Here is an 18,221-nt window from a genome sequence, read left to right as displayed (position 1 = left end):
CTCGCAAAACTCCCATGTCCCGGGTCCTTAAAGACAGCATGTAGGTAAAGCATTTGCCTTGCATGCAGAAGGTTGGTGGTTCGAATCCCGGTATCCCATATGGTCCCCTGAGCCTGCCAGGAGCAATTTCTGAGCATAGAACCAGGAGTGACCCCTGAGCACAGCCGGTGTGACCCAAAAACCAAAAACAACAACAACAAAACAAAACCCCTCCCAGGTCCCAGCCTCATCAACCCTACTTTTTGCCAGCACATCACCCTGCCCTGGCCCCCAACCGCTTCCTGCCAGGAAGGTGTGAGTCTTCTGTGCCCCCAAGAATCATTACCTGTGTCAAGGATGTTCGCCTTCTCAAAGGCCACAGGAGCTGCTCAGGGCTCTGAGCATCTTGCCCCCTTTTCCACTGTGTGTGTGTGTGTGTGTGTGTGTGTGTGTGTGTGTGTGTGTGTGTGTGTGTGTGGTTTTTGAGTCACACCCGGCAGTGCTCAGGGGTTATTCCTGTCTCCAGGCTCAGAAATTGCTCCTGGCAGGCACGGGGGACCATATGGGACGCCGAGATTCGAACCGATGACCTCCTGCATGAAAGGCAAAAAACGCCTTACCTCCATGCTATCTCTCCGGCCCTGCTTTTCCACTCTTTAGGAAAGAATTTTGGGTTGGCTCATAAAAACGAATAGCTGAAGAGAGAGAGGGAGGGAGGGGGGAGGAGAGAGGAGGGGAGAGGAGGGGGAGAGGGAGAAGGAGAGGGAGAGGAGAGGAGAGATGAGATTAGGGCTATTACCTAATGGCACACTTCTGATCAAAGTTCTATCTCTCAATCCCATCACATGAAATTTCACAGGAAAGATTTAGCAGCTCTTTGCTCGTTCTTGAGGGAGCCATGGGGATGTAGACAGCTTTGAAGAGCTGGAAAACATAGAACCGAAGCAGAAAATACCTAGAGCGGTGGTTCTGGTTGCAATGCACCCTCTCAGTCTGGCTGAGAGTCTGAGGAAGCCCATTGTCTGGGTGCTTGCTGCTCTGGCCCTCATCCATATGATTTGATTGTTAGGAAGTCACTGGGAATTCTGAAAATGCTCCAGGCAGACAGAGAGATCCGGTGTGGTCTGGCTTCAGCTTCAGTACCACCCACTTACCACTGTAAGCTTGTGGTCGTTTGTGATGAAGTGATGGGAAGTGTCTCCAAGTGGTTTTAATGGTTATTATAAATGTGTTTTAATGGTTATAAATGTGTTTTAATGGTTATAAATGTGTTTTTTTGTTTGTTTGTTTTTTGGGTTACACCTGGCTATGCGCTCAGAAGTCGCTCCTGGCTTGGGGGACCATATGGGACGCCGGGGGATTGAACCTCAGTCTGTCCTAGGCTAGCGCCACCGCACTGGCCCCTATAAAATTTTTTTGGGGGGGGCACAGGGGTTACTCCTGGCTGTCTGCTCAGAAATAGTTCCTGGCAGGCACGGGGGACTATATGGGACACCGGGATTCGAACCAACCACCTTTGGTCCTGGATCAGCTGCTTGCAAGGCAAACGCCTCTGTGCTATCTCTCTGGGCCCATATAAATGTTTTTAATGTTATGAATGTTCTCCAATTTTTTTAACCTACATTCCCCTAAGATGAACTCTTTTTTTGGGGGAAGGGGCACACCTGACAGCACTCAGGGTTACTCCCAGCTCTGTGCTCAGAAATTGCTCCTCAGACTGGAGTGATAGCACAGTGGTAGGATGTTTGCCTTGTACACAGCCAACCCAGATGGATCTGGGTTTGATCCCCAACATCCCATATGGTCCCCCAAGCCTGCCAGGAAGGATTTCTGAGCACAGAGCCAGGAGTAATCCCTGAGAACAGCCAGGTGTGCCACCCCCCCAAAAAAAAGGAAATAGGGGGCCAGAGAGATAGCATGGAGGTAAGGCGTTTGCCTTGCATGCAGAAGGACGGACGGTGGTTCAAATCCCAGCATCCCATATGGTCCCCATAGCCTGCCAGGAGTGATTTCTGAGCACAGAGCCAGGAGTAACTCCTGAGCGCTGTCAGGTGTGACCCCCCCCCCCAAAAAAAAGGAAAGAAATCTCTTCTGGCAATTCTCGGGAGTCCATATGGGATATGCCAGGATCAAACCTGGGTCAGCCGCATGCAAGGCAAACACCTTCTCCTCCTGCTGTGCTATCACTTTGGCCCATAAGGTAAGCTCTTACCTTAAGGTAAGAAAGTTTCGTTGTTGTTGTTTTTGGTTTTTGGTTTTTGGGTCACACCCAGCAATGCTCAGGGGTTATTCCTGGGTCTATGCTCAGAAATTGCTCCTGGCAGGCTCAGGGGACCATATGGGACTGGGATTCGAACCACTGACCTTCTGCATGAGAGGCAAATGCCTTACCTCCATGCTATATTTTTATTCATAGGTTCAACATTATTAAAGTTGTCGTTTCTGACTTACAATCAGTCCTAACTATGGTGATGGAGATGGCTCGTTACATTTGTGGACATTTTCTCCCTGGGACTATGCCCTCCTAGTGTCACCTATGTGGAATGTCCTAGTCTTCTGGGGACAGTGAAGGTCCACTGATTTCTGTTTAACAACTTAGCACCTGCGCATATACAGATATCATCATGGTTCACACTTGAATAGGCTTTAACTAACACAAATGGCAGCTATGTGCTCAGTGACTGTGTTGGTTGAATAATAAATTTGTGTCTTCTCATTGTTGCCTCATTCATGGACTCAGAGACAGGGGCCACAGGGAGATTGACACGTTCTTCATGTGTGTGTGGGTTTATGAGTGCATTCACTATGTGGAAGTCTTCAATGAATGCATGCTTCAGTGCAACTCTTTTTGAGATAATAGAGAGCAGAGATGATATGATGGTATGGCACCTGCCTTGCACAGAATAGATCTGGCTTAATATCCTGTATCAAATGATTCCCCAAGCACCACTATTTATGCAGCCCGAGAGGCCCCTAAGCACTGTTGAGGGTAATCCAGGTGATCCCTGCACCAGAACCCTTGAAGCATCTTTGGACTCTTGCATTGAATTACCCACCTAGGGCCAGCGAGGTGGCACTAGAGGTAAGGTGTCTGCCTTGCAAGCGCTAGCCAAGGAAAGATCACTACCGCGGTTCGATCCCCGGGTTCGATCCCCCGGCGTCCCATATGATCCCCCCAAGCCAGGGGCAATTTCTGAGCGCTTAGCCAGGAGTAATCCCTGAGCATCAAACGGGTGTGGCCTGAAAAACAAAAACAAAAACAAAAAAAAAGAATTACCCACCTAGCTGGTATCCACGGTAGGCAGTGTTAGGGTCCAGAGTCTAAGGAGGAGATCACACTTTTGAAACAAAACAAAGCAAAGCTTTATTTTTGTCTACCAGCATGCCCCAAGCTGACCAGTCAGGGCCAACTCCTGCAGAAGGGGTGGTGCTACAAGCAAGATTATATAGGGTATATGCAAGAACTGGTTCATTTCACTGACCTTTAAACTAATAGGCTGGTGTGTGGGAGTGGGGATGGGGTGGAGCTTTCAACAGTTCCTGATACCTTTTTTTTTTTTTTTTTTTTTTTGGTTTTTGGGTCACACCGGCAGTGCTCAGGGGTTACTCCTGGCTCTATGCTCAGAAATTGCTCCTGGAAGGCTCAGGGGACCATATGGGATGCTGGGATTCGAACCACTGACCTCCTGCATGAAAGACAAATGCCTTACCTCTATGCTATCTCTCCAGCCCCCAGATCCTGATATCTTAGCCTTAACAAGGTATCTGTTATGGCCAGGTGTCCCAGGATGATGTTATGGTTTCTGATGTTTTTAATGGCAATGAGAGCCATGAGATTTTTGCAAATGGAAACTTAGCTTTATTTATCCTTAAATCAACAAACTGTAGTCCCTTTTGCTCTAGGCTCCAGAGGAGGAGAGGCCCAAATTCAAGAAACTGCCTAAGGTGATAAGTGCCTGGTCACAGAGAAACCTTACTTCCCAATTTGTACCCCGATTTGTAAAGCCTGCATGGTAGACTGTTGTGTATTTGTGAAGCGTTCCATATTTTTGAGGGTGACCCTGCTTTAGATAGCCCGAGAAACTTAAGAACAGCTGCCAAAAATGAATTGGACATCTTCTTGAGCAGATTACAAAAATCGTTTCTCTTAAAATTCATCCCAGGAGAAAGGTATTTCTGTTAATCTTCCCTACTATAGAAACCCCCACAGGGGCCTTGATGCAACAGTCAGGATCTTTGGAATGGGTGTATTTACATAACAAACAGCCTCGCTCAGTTGTCCCCTACTTGCAACTGATTTCAGATTATTATCAAGGCAAGACTCAGATCTATGTCTTTACTAGGTTTTGACCCAGATATAATAGTTTTGCCAATACCAAAAAAGGAAATTGAGTCAAATTTGCCTCTTAATGAATCTCTACAAAGGGCCCTCTCAGATTTTACAGGAGAAATATCCTCCCATTATCCAGCAGGAAAAACTTGGGACTTTTTAAAGAAAACTCAGTTTGTTATTTCTTCAATTGTTTGGGATTCCCCTATTCCCAATGCCAAGGTTTTTTACATCGATGGATCCCAAAATGGAAAAGGAGGAATAACCGGAGACAACATTAATATGACCATAGATACCAAATATAAATCTGCACAGAAAGTTGAATTAGCAACGTTAATTTGCCTATTAGAAAATGTATCTGAAGCCATGAATATAGTTTCTGATTCTTTGTATGGGTAAATTTATGTCATGTGATAGCCACTGCTTCCCTTAATACTAATAACCCGATCATCCAGAACTTACTTAAATGATTACAGCAGCTTCTTCAAAAATGAACTGAGCCCATTTTCATTACGCATATTAGAGCCCACTCAGGTCTTTCAGGACCGATGGCTCAAGGAAATAAAACTGCTGACTTGCTAGCAATGCCTATATTTAAATCACCTGTAGAGGAACATTCAGCCCTACACACAAATGCTCGCCGTTTACATGTGAATTACCAAATTCCATGGAGGCAAGCTAGAGAAATTGTAGAAAACTGCAACATATGTACACCATTAACAAAAAAGACTCACATAGCAGGAGCAAACCCAAGAGGCTTACAGTCTAACGAACTTTGGCAAATGGATATAACTCAAACAGATTTATTTCCAAGAAAACCTTATCTTCATGTTGTGATGGACACTTATTCTCGGTTTATGTGGGCAATTCCTATGTCTTCTCAAAAATCTAAGGCTGTTTGTAGTTTTCTTTTACAATGTTTTTCTGTGATGGGTATTCCATATTCTATAAAAACTGATAATGGGGCCAGCCTATGTTAGCAAAACTTTTGAATTTTTTTGTAAAGAATGGCAGATAAGACACCTGAAAGGAATTACTTACAATTGTAGGGGACAGGCCATTGTAGAAAGGATTCACAGAACCTTAAAAACTCAATTACAAAAAAATAGAAAAAGAGGTTTACCACCAACAAATTTGCTATCTTTGACTCTTATCACACTAAATTACTTAAACTTACCCCAAGGGGAAAGTTACACTGCAGCGGAAAGACATTTTAAAGAAGATATTCAGAGACAAGAAAAAACCCATAAACCTATTTGGATCAAGGAGGATGAAAAATGGATAGCTGGATATCTTCTCCAAAGAAAAAGGGGTTATACCTATGTTTCTACAAATGACAACCCTCCCAAGAAATTTTGGGTTCCATTACACCTTGTTAGAAATAGGCGAATGGCTAAAGAAACTGGTACATATACACAATGGAATATTATGCAGCTGTCAGGAGAGATGAAGTCATGAAATTTTCCTATACATGGATGTACACGGAATCTATTATGCTGAGTGAAATAAGTCAGAGAGAGAGAGAGAAAAACGCAGAATGGTCTCACTCATCTATGGGTTTTAAGAAAAATGAAAGACACCCTTGTAATAATAATTTTCAGACACAAAAGAGAAAAGAGCTGGAATTCCAGCTCACCTCAGGAAGCTCACCACAAAGAGTTATGAGTTTAGTTAGGGAAATAACTACATTTTGAACTGTCCTAATAATGAGAATGTATGAGGAAAATGGAGAGCCTGTCTAGAGTACAGGCGGGGGTCGGGTGGGGCGAAGGGAGACTAGGGACATTGGTGATGGGAATCTTGCACTGGTGATGGGTGGTGTTCTTTACATGACTGAAACCCAAACACAATCATGTATGTAATTAAGGTGTTTAAATAAATTAAAAAAAAAAAAAAGAAATAGGGCTAGCACAAATGATCAGGTTCAGACTATAAACTCCCTTCAGAGCAAAAACAGAATATTCCAGACACTAACAGCAGTAATATTGCTGAGGTTTCTGGGGCAAGGAACAAGGATTTAGCTGTCACACACCATACATTGAGACTGACGGTAGTGATAAACCTTTATACTCTGAGATGCAAAAGGAAAGACAGGAACCTGTCTTAACTGGGCTCCAAAATATAGGAAACTCTTGCTACATGAACTCAATATTGCAATGCTTGTATAATATTTCAGACTTGACTCAGTATTTTCATCAAGATCATTATAAAAAGGATATTAACAAGAAAAATCCAATGGGGCATGAAGGTAAATTAGCCAAAGAATTTGGTTGGCTCATCAAAACCATGGGAAATGGATTTCATAGATATATTAACCCTGAAAGCTTCAAAGTAACAATTAGTTTACTAAATGACCAGTTTGCTGGACACAATCAGCAGGATCCACACGAACTACTGATGTTTCTAATAGAGGGACTACATCAGGACTTGCTTACTGTAAATCTAATGACAGAAAAACTACACATCTTATGGAAAATGAAAATTATGAACAATTTAGTCCAGAACACCAAAAGGCTCACAAATCTATCATTTATGATCTTTTTCAAGGACAATTCAAATCTATACTACAGTGTCTCACATGCCACCAAAAGTCTGAGGTTTATGAGACATTTGTTCATTTGTCTCTGGCTGTTACATCTACAGATAAATGTACATTACAGGGATGCCTCTCTGAATTTTTTAAAGAAGAAGAGTTAAGGGATGACAACAAAGTTCTGTGCAACAGCTGCAAAACTAGAAGGGATTTTTCAAAGAAAACATACTTATGGAAACTGCCACCAGTACTTATAATACATTTGAAACTTTTTGCTTTTGATGGTAAACAAATAAAAAAAAATTGCACACTTACGTAGATTTTCCTTTAAAAAACCTCAATTTAGTAGAATTCACTTCAGAGAATAAAAGCAATATTAAGAAATAAAACTTGGGGCCGGGTGGTGGCGCTAAAGGTAAGGTGCCTGCCTTGCCTGCGCTAGCCTTGGACGGACCGCGGTTCGATCCCCCGGTGTCCCATATGGTCCCCCAAGCCAGGAACAACTTCTGAGCACATAGCCAGGAGTAACCCCTGAGCGTTACTGGGTGTGGCCCAAAAACAAAACAAAACAAAAAAAAAAAAGAAAGAAAACTTATCATCAGTGTCAAACCATTATGGTAAAGTTCACTACGGACACTGTACTTCATACTGTAAAATTGCTGCAAAACAACACTGGATCAATTTTTATGACAAGAAGATCAAAAAAGTCCCTAATACATTGGTGAAATCTACAGCAGCATACATCCTGTTTTATACTTCTTAAAGTTCTACAATGAACACCAGATAATCATTTCACTTCTTTATCGGTTGCTATTAATGCACTAGGATTCTTTCCACAGGCATGATCAATGAATATGGATTGAAAATCATGGACCCTCAATGTGTTTCCTTGTATGATGGATTTATGTCTTAATTTCATTATTGCTCTAGGTCTCAGTTAATCATGAAATCTTACAATTTAATTTAGTCAAGGTTCACCTGAAAGAAAAATTTCTCATCATATTAATGTTGTTTTTCTTTCTGAATATACTCATTTAACGACTTTCACACTTTTTATTTTAACATCATTGCTTTATTTCCCTCAATTTAGGTTTTAAGACACTGACATAATGATAATTTTTAGGTGGACTTTCTTCACAGTGCTTCTTTTTTTTTTTTTTTTTTTTTTTTTGTGGTTTTTGGGTCACACCTGGCAGTGCTCAGGGGTTATTCCTGGCTCCAGGCTCAGAAATTGCTCCTGGCAGGCACAGGGGACCATATGGGACACCGGGATTCCAACCGATGACCTCCTGCATGAAAGGCAAAAGCCTTACCTCCATGTTATCTCTCCGGCCCCCACAGTGCTTCTTGCCTATGATTGATTATCAAAGAGTTACTGTTATACAATAACTTTGTATATATACTGTTATACACTTATAGTAGAGTTGTCCATATTTGTATTATGTATGAAATTCTCTTTCAGATCTGCTCTGCTCTGCCATAAAAAATTTTTTTTTGAATTTGAAATGATTTATCTAAACAGTTGCCGGCTATTAAATTTTAAGGTGCTTTTAGTTGATTCAGCTGAATTCTTTTTTCTTTTGCTCTATTTTGGATCCTTTCCAACAAATAGTTTTTGGTATGAGTGAGTGTTATGACCATATTTTTTTTTGTTTTTTTTTTTTTTGTTTTTGTTTTTGGGCCACACCCATTTGACGCTCAGGGGTTATTCCTGGCTATGTGCTCAGAAATCGCCCCTGGCTTGGGGGGACCATATGGGACGCCGGGGGATCGAACCTCGGTCCTTCCTTGGCTAGCGCTTGCAAGGCAGACACCTTACCTCCAGCGCCACCTACCCGGCCCCATGACCATATTTTTTGTGAAGTCTTTATGTGTATGTCTTGTTCAGTGTCTGTCTGTTTTGCATATTTTGTATTTAGTTCCCCTTTTCCTAACTTTATCTTCCCCAATTTAGTCTTCCTTATCCTTCCTTCCTAGTCCTTAACATTTAATTCTCAGGATTCCCTTCACATGTGCAACTCATCTCCTTCACCCACAACTACAAGTCTCCTGATCTCGGCCTGAGGAAGAAATCCGTGACCGTTGGAGTTTTGTACCATGTTTGCTGCAAACTTGTTGGAAATGAAGCCACCTGGAATTTGTGTCACAATATAACCCCAGAGAAAAGATCCATGGATAAGACCCACAATCTCGATCCCAGTTAAACTGTGCTTTCTAAATTTCTGGTTTTCTTTTTTTTTTTTTTTTTTTTTTTTTGGTTTTTGGGCCACACCCGGTAACGCTCAGGGGTTACTCCTGGCTATGCGCTCAGAAGTCGCTCCTGGCTTGGGGGACCATATGGGACGCCGGGGGATCGAACCGCGGTCCGTCTCCTAGGCTAGCGCAGGTAAGGCAGGCACCTTACCTCCAGCGCCACCGCCCGGCCCCAAATTTCTGGTTTTCAATCCACATACACAGTGCTATTGTTGACCATTTCTACAATGGCTACCCCAAGATTGCACCGATCCCAAAGGAAATACAGAAGCCCAACCAACTCATGATGGCTTCAACCCATTTTTCCAGACCCATCAAGTGTCTTTTGCCAGTCTTCTCAGAGTTCCAGACCCCTCTTCTTTACAGATTGGTATTGGACTCTGTAGAAATTTCACCTTTTGTATTTTTCTTATAATTGTAATCCTTTGAATTTATATTTGGTACTACACTTCTTTTGACTATTAGTAATTAATGTTTTTCTATTTTAGTTTTTAATCTTAGGAATTGATGTTGTATTACATTAGGGTTTTGCTTTTTTGACTTTAGGTTAGTGGGTTAGATATTGTTGTCTATAATTTCCTAAATGATATTTTTGTCTGGTCTCAGGGCTTTTTGCATGGGCGCATCATAGGCAAAATACTAGGTTTATAGGAGGTTCCATCCATTTTGGATGGGCCCTCAAGTTGTTTATTTACACAGGGAGGGTCTCTGCCTTAAACATTTTATTTTGGTTTGTGACTTAAGCTCCCATCTATAAATAATCAACCTTATTGGTACATCAATTTCAGACATCATATGGACTTCAGCCTGGATTAAGAACTTGGATTAAGTTCAGAAGCCTATTGATCATCATTGCAGTGGCCCCCCACTGTGCAGGGGGTATATGCTTCTTCCTCCAAAATAAGGGCCAATGACCTCAAAGATGGGCTTTCTGGTCTACCTGGACTTGAATGAAAATGGGTTCGGAGAGATAGCTTGAAGATAAGGCATTTGCCTCACATGCAGAAGGTCATTGGTTCGAATCCCGGTATCTGCCAGGAGTGATTTCTGAGCGTGGAGCCAGGAGTAACTCCTGAGCACTGCCAGGTGTGACTCAAAAACCAAATACCAAAAAACCACCACCACCACCAACAACAACAAATAAAGAAAAAGTGCTTCTTCTCACCTGCTACACAACCTTTCTGGCATCTCTTCGAAGGATCTATGTACGTCTTAGATTTATCTTCTCAGGAGCTTGATACATGTTTTTGGTTTTAGACACCCTGCGTTTAGGTTAGAAGTTTTTCTTTACATTTTCCTGTGATGCGCTTATGCAAACAGCAGCTCTTTTATTATTGACTAGTTTTTCCTTTAATAATTGTAGACAATATTGTTTGTTTACTAAAAACAAACGGGGAATTGTTGTGTATGTAAACATTTTAGGGGATTATTATATTACTGACCCTACCCTGATCGGTGATTGTGCCCTACCCTAGGGTGTGACCTGGCATTCTGCCTCCACCCTAGGGTGGTACCTGATTCTGCTCCCACCATTGGGTGGTATCTAATCCCACCATTGAGTGGTACCTGATTCTGGGGGATAAAAACAAGGGTCTGTGGAAGGCGAAGGGTTTTTGGCTGGAACTGATGCTGAGACGTTGGACTTCAGTCTTGTCCACTGAATAAAGCTAATATTTCCACAAGCCTGACTGTCTGCGAGCTGTTTACCTGCCGTTTCACCTCAGAACCGCCGGCGAACAGGGTGGCAGACGCGTGCTCTGAGCTGGAGGGGAAAGATCTCATCTTCCATCCCTCCATCAGTCAACCTCTTCAGGGATTGACTTGCAACAGTAGACGATGGAGAACAATCAAGATATCGTAAATACAGTGCCCTCACTCCTAAGAGGCACTATTACGTGTTGGTTGGCTGAATAAACTTCACTGCTCCAACGATTCCACGAAGTCGTGAGTTGCTTAAGAGAAACTGGGATTCGAACCCGCTTCGCCCCGACCTCGACCACACCCACCTACCGTGCAGCAATACTGTAGTACCACCTCCACGCCTATTCCCTTTCCTTCCGGGAGGTGGCGCTCGTGAACCAGCCTGCGAGGGCGGGACTTCCTGCCTTTTGAGCGGCATTTCCTGCCAAACCCGGAAGAGCCTTAGTGTCCGCTGGTGCCGTGACTGGTGCAGCGAGCTGATTCCTCCGTCGTGGGTGGCGCAGAGGGGGTGCGGTTCGGGGGCTCCCTCGGCCCTCGAGGGTCCCGCAAGCAGCTCACTAAGGCCCGTTTCCCAGGTGAGCGGTGAGGTGGTGGCGGTTTGTCCGCGGCTTTGGGAACGATCGCCCCGTTTGAGCACGTGGGTTATTGGCAGCACCCTCCTAGTTTGACTCCCTGGGGAAGTCAGCTGCAGGGCGGAGAGGTGGGCTGTGTGATCGGCCCTTCCAAGAGCAAGCACTGGTTCTAGCCAGCAGTAGATGCCAAGGCACTGGGGCCGGGACATGATTTTTTGCGGGGAGAGGTGTATGAATCCCCTTTTTCAAGGGGACGAGCCAGAGAAAATTTTGTGTTTTGTTTTGGTGCCACGTCTGATGGTGCTCAGGAGTTACTCCTGGCTCTGCGCTTAGAAATCACTCCTTTACAAGTTCGGGAGACCCTATGGGATGCCAGAAACTGAACCTGTGTCAACCACTTGCAGGGCAGTTGCCCTCCCTGTTGTGCTATCGCCTTGGCCCCAAGAGCTGCATCTTTACCTAATCACACTTGGCGTGTGTTTTCTGGAAAAAGGAGCCAGGGTGTTGCAGGAAGGTGGGATGGAATCTTGGGTTAGAAATTGGAAGGACAAGGTATGTTTGAGGAGATGGGAATGGAGGTCAAGTCTCTGTTAGTAGGTAGGAGAGCAAGTACAAAGGTCCTGTGGTTGGTTACTAGAAGCCTGGTGAACTGTGCCTAAGCCCAGAAGTAAACTGGGGTGGTGGATTGATCAATTGAGCCGCCCCTGGGATCTATGGAAGGCTGATGCCCTTTAACAATGTAGCTGTTTTCGGGGTTGTTCACAGCATTCCTGAATTTCAGCCACTGCCCTGGCCTGTAGTGGAAAAAGTAACCCCATGGAAGGAAGCCGAGCTTGTGTTCGCTGTAACAAGGGAGGAGGGGAGCCTGCAGTCTGAGGAGCACTCAGATCCACCACAGAGCACAGATGAGAGCAAACAGGTGGGCATTGGCTAGACATGCATTTCCTGGTGTTGTGAGTTTAGGAGCAGCAGAGATTAGAGCTTTGGTCTGTGGGTCACAGAGCCAATCTTTTCTTCTGGTGACAGAGTGGTGGGACTTGAGCTGTTGGTCTGTTTTTTTTTTTTTTTGTTTTGTTTTGTTTTGTTTTTTTTGGTGGGGGTCACACCTGGTGATGCTCTGGGGTTACTCCTGGCTATGCACTCAGAAATCACTCCTGGCTTGGGGGACCATATGGGACACTTGGGGATTGAATCGCGGTCCATCCTGGGTCAGCAGCATGCAAGGCAAACACCCTACTGCTGCATCACTGCTCCGGCCTCTGGATTTTTTATTTGTTTTTACTTGGTGGGGGGGTCATACTCAGCAGCACTCAGGGGTTACTCCTGGCTCTGAGCTCAGGAATCACTCCTGACACATCAGGAAGTCAGATGGGATGCCAAGGATCAAGCCCAGTCAACTGCATGCAAGGCAAATGTCCTCTAGTTATGCTATCATTCTGGCCCCAGTTAGTCTGGTCTTTTTTTTTTTTTTTTCCCCCCCATTCTGACTGCATCCTCTCCCTCTAACCTTTCCAGAGGAAGGGAAGGATGATCATCAATGGCAAAAGGCAGTTGCAGAAGTAACATCTAGAACTGGCTTCTTGCTTAGGAGAGGATTTTCTGACTCCTCATGGTTTTGGGTGCTCTACAAGATCAGAGAAACTTCTCTAGTAACAAACTATAGAAATGATCCGAATGTATAGTCTTAGTCTGGTCTTTATTGAACCTCAGTTTACTGAGATGAAGACTTGGGCCTGGGGAATGCTGCCAGGGTTAGGGTCATGCTTTTATAGTCCAACTTGGGTTTGCTTGTCCAACTTGGTCATTCAGATACCCTACTAGACTTGGAGGATCCTGTTGGTACTCAGTACTGCACCATCACATCAAGCACTGACCCATGTGGTTACACAGCATCACCTGGAGTGTCCTGGCCCTCTGAGCACTGTTGCATTGAGTTCAGGAATGGCCTCCCACACTGCATGGAAGACGGGAGACGCCAGGTGCCTGGACAGTGCTTGAGCTGGGACTCTGGCGCTCACTGCTTGCAATTTGTTCTTAGTCCTATGCCTCAGGGCTCTGCCATCTGGGTTCTGCTTTCAACAGGTGCTGAGCATGTGCTCATGATGCCAAGATGGACTTTCCCAGTTCGCTGCATCCCTCGTTGTTTACCACTGGCCCCCTGGGCCTGAGTGAGACCCCAGACCTGTCTTTCACAAGCAGCTGGAGAGACACATTGAACCTGTCCCAGGCTCTGCCACTTAGCCCTGAGGTGGGAAGGAAGCCTAACCCTGCCCCACCCTGTGTGTGCCCATCAGTGGGACATGGGTGGGTGGAGACAGGCATTGAGCTGCCAAGATGTACAGACACACATGGGGGTGCCCAGGCTTTGTCTCGTGTCTCTCCAGAGATGGCCATGGTCATCCCATGGCAGACCCCTGGGGACGACCAGCTCAGTGTGTGGGCTCACACCTGTGCTGTCCCTGCACTTCCTCAGATCGAGGCACCGCTCTCAGCCAAGAGTCTGTTCTGGGTGCCAGAGACTCCAGGGCCCCTGCCTCTGCTACCTCCTGGACTGGGTAAGGGTCTCTGTGTGTCTCCCCCAGTTTTCACCCCCATCCTGTTTTTCCACCTGGACTCTGGTCCCACTCTGCGCCCCCACTCTTCCCTCAGACCCTTGGACTCCTGGAGTGACAGCTGTGGACCTGCTTTTCCGCGGACGTCGCCCCTTCCGGAGGGCACCCCGTGCAGTGCTCGATGCCACTGAGCAGGTGGGTGACCCTGTAGCGCTCGTGTTGGGGGTTTAAGGGAGGGATGCTCATCCTGATTGTCCTCCCCCAGATCAGCCGTTTTCTGTGGGACCATGGGGATGTGGCCTTTGCCCCACTGGGGAAGCTGATGCTAGAGAACTTCAAGCTGGAGGGCAATCGGGTGAGTGAGCCCTTCCCACCGTTCAGGGAGTAGGGGGTCCAGCCTGGGATCCGAGAGTGACCAGCCTGTCCTTGCAGAGCCGCTCTAAGAAGAAGACAGTGGTTAGTGTGGAAACGCTGCTACGGGACCTTGATGGATACCAGCCCTGGGGGCAAGTGGCCAGGGAGAGGCACCAGGCCGGACTGGGCAGGGGTCGCCATGAAATTGGTTCTGCTGGCCCAAGGGGAGAGGGAACTGGGATTCGTGGACTGCAGATCTGACTGCGTCTAGGTGTATCTAGGTGTTAATTGTATCATTAGGGTTCTACCTAGCAATGCTTTACAATGTTTCAGAGCCATTGTTGTTTCCTCCTGCCTGTGAAGGCCTGGGAGAGGGGTGCTTGGCTTAGCAGGGCAGGGTTACTTGGTTTACCTGGGAGGAGAGGGGTTGGCAGCATGAGAAGAGAGTGATGCGGTCTCCCCAGGGAGGGAGGGGGAGTCAGCTGTGCCCCTTCCCTGGGGCTGTCCCCTCTCACCACCCCTGCGGACCCTCAGGTGCCCCTGGGCCTACATGACCCACCGACAGCGGCGCTTCTCCTTGGTTGGGGGATCAGTGCTGGGGAGGTCGGTGGCTACGCTGTTGGCAGAGCTGCTGCAGGAGGAGCTGGCCCTGCGCTGGGAGCAACTACTTCTGGATGATGCGTTCACGGGGGGCGCGCTGGCCTGGCTTCCGGGCAGGACACCCCACAACAGGCAGCTGTTTTACCCCGCAGGTGGCGCCCTGGACAAGCTGTGTATCCTTGCCTGGGACAGGTTTCTTGGCGTGGCCGTTGGGGGGTTGAGGGCTTGATGGGCATTGCTGTCTGGATACGGACAGGGTTTGGGACGTCCCCGAGGGCCTGCATTGTCCTGGTTCCCAGGTTTCGCCTTGACAAGGGCCCAGATTTCCTCGAGGTCAGTGTAAATGCAGAAGGTGACCCCCAGATCCTTGGGGAGCCGGGCCATATCCAGCTCCGGGGTCCTATTCGGCAAGTGGTGGCTTGCACTGTCCAGGGAGAAGGTAAGGGCCCAGTTCCCCTTTTAGCCCACACACCCTACCTGCCACATGGATGCGGGTCCCTCACCCTTTGTGTGTCCCCCAGCTCTGTTGGCTGTCCGCTCCGACTACCACTGCGCCCTGTGGAAGGTGGGTAGCCAGGGGCGGCCTGCCGCTGTTCAGGTGCTGCAGGTCACAAAGGGCGCCACCGGAATCAGCCTCAGGTGAGGGGCCGGGGTTGGGGGGGGAGGAGCATCTGTGGGAGCTGGTGGGGCTCAACATTGATGTCCCCGCCTTGCAGCCCACACCTGCCTGGAGAGCTGGCCGTCTGCAGCAGATCGGGAGCCGTCTGTCTGTGGACCCCTCAGGATGGGTACATGAACCCCCACATGTGGCCCCACACCCCGTATGCTTGACCCCCATCTCCTCCAGGATGGGTGCATTCCCCATGAATCCCCACACGCAGCCTCCATCCCCCCCAGTCTACGGCAGGTGTACAAGGATCCCAATACCCTTGTGTTCCGGGACCCGTCTCCTTGGCGCTGGGCAGACTTCTCTGCGCATCCTCGGGTGCTAACCGTGGCTGACCGTACGGGTGTGAAGATTGTCGACACGCAGGTGAGGGTTGGTGTTGGGACCGACAGCAACCAGAAAAACAGTGCAGGGCTGTTGGGCCACACTCAAGACCCCTGGTATTTTCGTAGGGCCCTCCAGGCTGTGGTTTGCTCCTTTTCCGCTCTGGAGCAGAGGCCTCGTGCCAGAAGGGAGAGCGTGTCCTCCTCTCCAAGCATCTGGGGGAGTCAAGCCCCGAGTGTCTGCAACCCACACTCCATCTCGTATGTACCCAGGTGAGCACTGCCTTCTCTGTGCCTGTCCCTGGGACACTGGGCTCCATTGGCTGATGGAGGGATGGGGTGCCTCCCACTCCTGGCCTCTGGGGGCCCAGCAAGGGTCCAGTAGCATGGAGGTGGGTAGAAGTGACAATGGTGGCTTTCTTAGCTGAGGCAGCCAGAGACCTAGGCAAGTTTTCTCGCTGCAGTTCTCTCTGTACTTGATGGACGAGCGCATGCCCCTATTGCCCATGCTGAAGTGGAGCCATGGCCTCCCCTCCGCGCCTCTGATGGCTCATCTGCTACCTGCACCTGCCCCAGGCTGCCCATGCCTGCTGCTTCTGGGAGGCCAGGGAGGGCAACTGCAGCTCCTGTCCATCACTGGTGAGGGCTGGGAGCCAAGGTGGGCAGGGCATTGTGGGGGATTAATGCCGGTGGGAGGAAGATCGAGGTGGGCAGGGCATCTGGGAACATCTGTTTCTCCTTCCAGGAGGCAGCACCTCTAGTCCACGTCTGACAGGTCCTCCCCAGTCCCTCCCTTCCAGCCAGGACTCTCTCTCTGCCTTTCCACTGCTGGAGCCCAGCAGCCATCGGAGGCTACAGGAGCGGCTGGAAGCCCCAACCATAGGTGCATTGGGCATGGGGTCTGGGGTCTGCACACTTCCCAGGCCTGGGTGTCACCGTCCTTGTTCTCTTCAGGTCTGACCGCCACTATCCCACACTCCACCAGCGCGTCTACCACCCCTGCCCTGTCGCTCTTCCAACTCTCTGCTGCAGGCGACATCTTCCACCAGCGCCTCCACCTCCAGGCAGACCTCCAGGCAGACCACAGGCCTCCCAAGAACTCGGGACCTGCCTCCTGGAGCCCCCAGGCAACGGCTTTCTGCAGCAGTTGGCTGAAGGCTCTGCTCAGGGTGCCTGCCACACCCCCTGCCTGGACTGCCCCTACCTTCTCCCACCGCTATCCACTGAAGTGCAGGGAGCTGCGGGGTGCAACCGGACAAGTGCCTGAGGGTCTGCGGGCAGCCATGGCCAGGGGACAGCTTCTGCGGAGGACAGACCTGGGCCAGTTGCAGACCCTAGAGTCGCCGCCAGCTCCCGAACCGGGTCCCGAGGACGAGCTCACGGAGCGCCTGGAGACTGCCTGGGAGGGCCGGCTAGACGCCTGGTGGCAGCAGCAGTATGGTGGGAGCATGAACTCCGGGAGGTCGCGCTGCAGGGCCAAACGCCGCACTACGCTGTCCAGCACCTTCTCTTCCCTCAGCTACTGCTCAGACCCCCCCAGCCCACCACGCAGCCCCGATCCCGAGGACTCCGAGGCCAGGCCGCTGCCCCCTGCTACCCCCACCCCGCTGTCACAGGAGCTGAGCCAGGAGTCCTGGGTGCGGGACATCCCCTCAGAGCGGCAGCAGACCCTCCGCGACTACATGGCTCAGCTCCCGCTGCAAGAGACCACACTGGCTGCTGCCCCCTCTCTCAGCTCCCAGACCCGAAGCCTCCAGGCCACCCCCAACAAGACTGCTGCCCAGCGGCGGCCCCAAGGAGATCCCTGGGATGGCACTACCATGTCCCTATCCCAGACCTCTACCGTGGCCACCCCGTCCAGGAGGCAGGCGCCCCGGAAGAAAGCGCGCATGGGCTTCTGAGTGGCACCTTAAGACCTGGGAAGCAGAGGGCCTGTGTGATGTGTAAGTGCTACATACCTGCGTGTGTTCACGAGTGCCTTTAAACATATGTACCTGTGTGAGCCTGGTGGTTTCTGCCCAAAGGGGATGTGACCACCGGGCTCCTACCACCTACCACTTGCGGGGTCTTGGTGTGGATGAAGACCCCCCTCCCCCCATGGAGTGGCTGGTGTCAGTGTCGCCTGAGACCCACAATGCTCTGGACCCCGTGAGGACGAGTAAAATAAATTTGCATTGAGGACCCGGGTATGGCTGCCTCTGCAGAAGAAAGGCATGGTCTGGGGGAATCATGGGGTGCACATGGACTCCAGGAGATGTTGAAATGATTGTAATGTTCAAAGGGGCAGCCTGTGCCTGCCTGCAGTGGGGCTGAGCAGGCTTGGGCCAGAGCACGCTGCAGAGTGGGGAGTGCCAGGG

At 48.8% G+C, this 18,221-nt stretch overlaps 1 protein-coding gene and 1 non-coding gene across 2 annotated transcripts; one reads left to right on the top strand and one right to left on the bottom strand.

The window, feature by feature from the left end:
* The first annotated feature begins 12,137 nt into the window (after positions 1–12,137).
* Positions 12,138–17,846, top strand: TAF1C (TATA-box binding protein associated factor, RNA polymerase I subunit C). The gene is made up of 15 exons (XM_049786722.1): positions 12,138–12,287; positions 13,451–13,616; positions 13,842–13,923; positions 14,018–14,115; positions 14,186–14,275; positions 14,353–14,426; positions 14,809–15,047; positions 15,197–15,313; positions 15,396–15,513; positions 15,591–15,662; positions 15,772–15,907; positions 15,994–16,137; positions 16,329–16,503; positions 16,610–16,747; positions 16,819–17,846. Exons 2-15 carry the CDS (start codon positions 13,479–13,481, stop codon positions 17,763–17,765), a joined length of 2,568 nt encoding a protein of 855 aa, XP_049642679.1. The 5' UTR covers positions 12,138–12,287; positions 13,451–13,478; the 3' UTR covers positions 17,766–17,846.
* On the bottom strand, positions 12,846–13,054 carry LOC126028937 (small nucleolar RNA U3). Its single transcript, XR_007502609.1, has one exon. It is a non-coding gene; the product is annotated as a small nucleolar RNA U3 (small nucleolar RNA).
* Positions 17,847–18,221: the final 375 nt, after the last annotated feature.

Source organism: Suncus etruscus, chromosome 14 (assembly GCF_024139225.1).
Source record: "Suncus etruscus isolate mSunEtr1 chromosome 14, mSunEtr1.pri.cur, whole genome shotgun sequence".
In the NCBI taxonomy this organism is placed as follows: domain Eukaryota; kingdom Metazoa; phylum Chordata; class Mammalia; order Eulipotyphla; family Soricidae; genus Suncus; species Suncus etruscus.
Note: the sequence above shows the minus strand (reverse complement) of the source record. Positions and strands in the feature narration are given on the sequence as shown.